At 36.0% G+C, this 6000-nt stretch overlaps 1 protein-coding gene across 5 annotated transcripts in view; it reads right to left on the bottom strand.

Moving 5' to 3' along the window:
* LOC109431022 (synaptosomal-associated protein 25) overlaps nucleotides 1-6000 on the bottom strand; it is a 257831-nt gene that overhangs the window by 214206 nt on the left and 37625 nt on the right. For all 5 annotated transcript variants that reach the window (XM_029851670.2, XM_029851672.2, XM_029851669.2 and 2 more), the window contains exons 6-7: nucleotides 5258-5386; nucleotides 2546-2690 (exon numbers count right to left, since the gene is read on the bottom strand). In XM_029851670.2, coding sequence (XP_029707530.2) covers nucleotides 2546-2690; nucleotides 5258-5386 — 274 coding nt within the window. The remainder of the gene's footprint in view (nucleotides 1-2545; nucleotides 2691-5257; nucleotides 5387-6000) is intronic.

The following is a 6000-nucleotide window of genomic DNA, read 5'->3' as shown; positions in this document are numbered from 1 at the left end:
TATAGGTCATAAATGATCAAAATTTCATTGCATTCGATTCATTGAATCCGGAGATATAACAGCTCAAAGTTGGCTATCGGATAATTACACCTTTTTCTAGAATGTTCATAACTTCGTGTAGAATGGCCCGATCTTTACCTAATTTTGTCCACTGATACACAACTAGTTGATGAACTTACAGTAAAAATTTGAGAATATTTGATGCCCTTTTCGAAAAGTTACAGCGAGGTGTACATTTTTTTAAAAGTGAAAATTTTACCTGTCCCAGTTATTTTGAGTATCCCCTGTAGGCTCACATAGAAAGCCAAAATGACATAAAACAACTAATGATCCATTTTACGAAACGACAACAATGTTGTCGCCACCTCCTGTCAAAATTTCATTCATAAAAACGTCTCGTAAATTGGACTATTTGCATATTGTTAAATCTATTCTGAAAGAAATTCATGTCGAATGGATCTTCATGGTACAGGGTCCAAGTACACCCTCAGCTACCGATTTGGTGAAATCCAACTAAAACAATACAGAACAAGCTACCGCTGCAAACGCCAATCCGACTGTAAGGCCGACCTAAGAGAAATTAGAGAAAACCTCCGATTCGGGCGAGGACTGAAAATATCACCCTTTAAAGTACCATTACCATAAAAGCCAGCTTATACGCTTCTAAGACAAAAGCTTACATTCGACCTTCTGCTGGTACCAAATAAAGGTATCTAAATGGGACAAAGGAGGAATAATAAGCGACAACTTAGCCATGGCCACCTATACCAATTCATCTACTCATATTGGATCTCAGGACATACGCGTCTAGAGGGAAACGATATTGCTGATAAGCCTACTAGGAATGGATCTAACAAAAATCATTGGCCCTAAGCCTCTGCCTTTAAAAATAGAACTGAACAAATATAGGGTCAGGCAAATAACATCAAACCGGAATGTTCTTCCCCATACGAGCCAATCCAACAGGCTCGTCACGATTAACCTCAAGGAAATCCAACAACTATCAGGTCTCAACAAAAGCGATCTCAACATCCTAACCAGAGTTGATGTACACGTGCTGTAGTCCCATGTACGAAAGCCACATTGCAAGCAAGCTCCCAGGAGCTCTGTACATTTTGAGACTGAAAGTTGTGCGCCTCATTTTTTTCAAGATGTGTCTCACGAGCTTCGTCTCATGCGCTGATTGAATTGGAAAATTTCACGACAAAAACTTCCCAAACGAACAAGAGTTGAAACCTTAACCTTGCATTGAAAGTCCCTAGTCGTATCGCATAGACCAACCAGACACTTGTGATGTGTACGGAAAAAAGTTGTTGAGGTTCTTCGTTGCCAAGAAGGTGTTTTTCACCTTAGACAGCTCACGCAGCGCATGAGACGAGCTCCCCGGGAGCTATGTGCCTAGCTCGCACCCACCAGATTCTCGTGAGCCTACTAGCAGCGCAGCACACTGCGATTTTGAAGAGCTGGGAGACAATTTGGTGGGAGGCTCACTGTCACATTTATGTACACATGAGCAATGGGAAACTCTGATCTTAACAGGTGTAGTAACTGGACACTACCTTTACAGATACTATTTACAAAAGATCGGAGCAATCCAAACCTCAAATTGTCGCTTCTGTGACGAGAAAGCAACGTCAGAATACATCCTCTGCTATTGAAGTGCACTCACCTATCGTAGGTTCAAAGTTCTTGACAAGCCCAGCTTAGGACCTGTTGACTTATGGATCTTTTTACCTAAGGACGTGATAGGCTTCATTCGTAATTGCCAACTTTAAGTTCACGATGACCGATCATTTTTTACAAAACTTCTAAGTATAGAATAGCGTTGTTTCGATTACGAACAAAAAATTAGTACTTGGAGTGAGTACAGTGACCCCACAATTTATGAATCGGCAAAAATTATCACAGTTTATGGATCACTCATTTGATCAACATGGTGATTCATACATAGTGTTCAAAATTTAGGTGATTCATCGGTGTGGGGTCACTGTACCATTTATTTGAAATTCTATAGTGCTACAAAATATGACGCGTCTACTGCATATTATTGAACTATCTAGAGGAAAATAATCATTTACATTACCGTCTATTTCTGCTCTATTTTCCAGTATCCTCAGTGCGTGTGTTTTGGTGATAATCTATTCGTTGGTACTTATTTCTTATTAAAGCAGATTAATAAATTACAGCTAAATTAAAACAAATAACGCACTATAACGAAAGGAAACCAAATCGAAATAGATACTTAACTAAAACGAACGTTGTTTTTTTTTTACAATAACATCAAGCGAAAGAAGTGCAAAAGCCAGTGAATACACAACAAACTGCAATAATCAATTGGGATTTAGTGTCAAATAATCTGATCAGAAATAAATACCTATGAAGGAAAAGCTTGTAAGATTTCATTTCTGTGAGGCTTCCCTTCACAAGTATTACATATGAACCCCAAGGTGTTAGTAACACTTATTTCCCGTGCCTCTGTTTAGCCCTAAATCACACGTGTGTTTACACACAATATATCAGTCTACATTACCCCTGAAGATCTTACCTTACGATTGATTCTGTCAATCTGCCTGTTCTGATTCTCAAGTTCGGATCCCATATCAAGGGCCATGTTTCTCAAGTTACCGATCATGGTGTTCACCTGGCCCATGTTTTCCTCCATCTCGTCTTCTCGGGCGTCGTTCGTTATTCTTTGGGACGAAAAATCCAAGCATAGACAATTATTTAACATGTCGAACAATGTTTTACCATTTGTTATTGATGTCAAAACAACACTGATATTGTACTACGTTCGGTGTTTTGCGATACGGCGAAATTATTTTGTAATATTGTTAAGCAGACTTTATTGGCAACGATATTCCGATGAATATTCGGATTGCATTGAAATATGAAGGAAATTCGTCGGAACACCATTGCCGCAACAGTTACGAAACGAAACAGTAGAGTAGGAACCGTGTATCGTCATTGTGAAAGTATGTACAGTGAGTGAACTCTTCTTCTATCGCGTTGCACTGACAGAATATTCAACTGCTTGAACTAAAGTATACAACAAGACATAACAACCTTCAGTACAAAAATATATGCTATTTTGTAGGGTTTTGTGACGTGATTGTAACAGAAAAATAGGCTTCATACAGGAGATGGCCAAAATGTTTGGGATAGGCAACTTTTTTTCTCCCACAAAAAAATTCAACATGCTGTAACTTTTCATAGAGTGCATCAAAAAATCTCAAATTTTGACTGTTTGTCAACCTATTATATGTGCATCATTGGTACAAATTTGGGCTCGATTGATTAATCTTTCGCAAAGTGAGAACCGCTCGGGTAAAACACTATTTTTCAGACAACTCATTTTTAAGCTGTCATATCTCGGAAACCAGTGAACCGAATTCAATGAATTTTTAAACGTTTATCAACAATATATTGATACTTATTACGACGATATAAAATGTAATATTTTTTCACGGCGAATTAAGTTATACCGAGTTAAAATTTTTACCCATATAGAGGAAAATAAGTCAAATTTACAATATCACACAAAAATTATTAAATGTGTTCTTCCTTCAATCTAAATAGGCTCTAATATATCTGATTTGAGATAATTTGAGAACAGCAGTGGAAAATCTTTGGATATCAACACTAAAATTTATTGACATTGATGTGAACAAATTAGATTTTTTCGAGAAAAATCCAAAAAGTGTCAATCCATGATAAATTTTTTCAACGTTTAAAAAGTACCTATATTGTAATAGTTTGTGAAGCATATACATATTGTTAGTGTACGCTCAAAATTTCATTCAATTCGGTTCACTGGTTTCCGAGATATGACAGCTCAAAAATGAGTTGTCTGAAAAATAGTGTTTTACTCGAACGGTTCTAACTTTGCGAAAGATTAATCAATCGAGCCCAAATTTGTACCAATGATGCACATATAATAGGTTGACAAACAGTCAAAATTTGAGATTTTTTGATGCGCTCTATGAAAAGTTATAGCATGTTGAACTTTTTTTGTGAGAGAAAAAAAAGTTGCCTATCCCAAACATTTTGGCCATCCCCTGTATATTGGTTAGGTACTTCTCTGTGTAAAGGTCATGCACATGCGAAAATTTTGACTTTTGCCGCAACGTAAAAGCATTACTTTGATATGCTCTACAATGTAGTTTGATACTAAAGAGCCGTTACAAGTATTTATTCCACTTTTTGTTCCCCACCACTCTTAGGCTGTCGAGTTGGGATAAAATTAAATGAACATGTAATCTGTAAAATACCTACACCTGTTAAAATATTTAAATTTCCTCGGATTTGTTAAGGAATTTATAGAAAGACCCGATATTTTGATAAATATTTTTATGCAATTCAGTATCATAATTTCAATTGTATATAACTCATTTTGGCCATTCGAACTGGATGATTATGCAACTGAAATGAGTTGCATAATGAAAACTAGTTGCATAATGTTCATAATGCAACTCATTTGATTTAGTATAGAGCTCGTTGCAAAACTCGATTTTTTCAGCACTCTTCGTATTTATCCAACTCGGCAAGCCTCGTTGGATAAATGTACGCCTCGTGCTAAAATAAACAAATTTTTGCAATTCGTCTCATAAATAACTATTTCGCTTCCTCTTCAATATGCAAAATCCTGTTTGGCTGTTTTGAAAGGGGGGAGACTAAAAGTCAAAATGATATTTGTATCAGCCTAGTTTGCCAAAGTTTTAAAATCTGACAACTAATATTCTAAGTACAAACATGCAATGCTATGGTGCCATTCTAAACAGAAATAACTATTCGTGATAGAAAAGTATAACTTTTATTATGTTAGCTACTGTAACGATTTCTAGGTTGAATTTAAAGCATGATTTCAAACACAACCCTGATGGGTAGAAACCTGTCCTCTATCTGCCCACGACTGTAGTTTTAAAGTTTACTGGTTGATTACTAATGCATCGTTAGGTGGGACCATAAATTTTGCAATTAAACGACTAATAAAACTATTTGAATAACAGTGCGATCACAACAATATATTTATAAAATATATGATCTGTACTGTTTTACACAAGCTAATGAAGATCCTGTGAAGTTGCTTACTTTATTTCTAGACACATGCAGTACACAAAGCGCTAGTGAAGAGCTCACTGTTTTTTTTTTCGATATTTATTCGATGCGTTAATTTACACGCTTGGCTTTTGTTTTTTGGGTTAGTTAATTCCAATATACATCGATTAGCAACAAAATAGGTCGAATTGTTGACAAATACCTTCCAATGTAACCCGCTTGTGGTCCTAGTCCATTACGGTCGTCCATAACTCTTTGTGGTTGATTATTCACAACTTTACCGTCGTCGTTACCTTTCCATGTGCCGTCGTCCTCCTTGAAAGATGCGCTCCTGTTTGCATCGAGGCAAACAGAGTGATAAGGTGAATAAAATTAGTATTTCATTGTTTTATTACAAAACAACATAGGATTGTATCGAGGACATATGTTGGAAATGATTGAAATAGTTTCATTAATACATTACTACGAAATACATTAGTCCAAAATACATGTATCGAAATGCTTTGTAATTTCTCTTCTTTTTCTACTTTGTAATTGTATCTCTCAATTCAAACCTGTTAAAATATTTTTTTGAATATTAGCTGAACCAACAATTTGAATACATACGAATTAGATTTGAAGAGGTTCTGAGAAACATTAATGCTCTGAAAACCGTTGGTTTTGTTATGGTTCTAATAACTTTCTCGAATTTAGGTTCACTGAAAAAGGTGCTTGGTAGATCAACGGTGTACAACTTTGATCAAATTAATTCAGAAAAGGCTTCGGCATGTTTAAATAACGATATCTCACCCTTGACCACCACTTGATTTTGAACAGCGTAGGTTTAACAATTTCAATCATTAACAACAGCAAATAACTAGTATACTGAAGATTCTGTTAGATAACAGATTGTTGTACGTTTGGATTCATCCGACAGTTTGGGAGCAAGATAACACAACATGAAAA

The sequence above is a fragment of the Aedes albopictus genome, chromosome 1 (genome assembly GCF_035046485.1).
Source record: "Aedes albopictus strain Foshan chromosome 1, AalbF5, whole genome shotgun sequence".
Taxonomy (NCBI): domain Eukaryota; kingdom Metazoa; phylum Arthropoda; class Insecta; order Diptera; family Culicidae; genus Aedes; species Aedes albopictus.
Note: the sequence above shows the minus strand (reverse complement) of the source record. Positions and strands in the feature narration are given on the sequence as shown.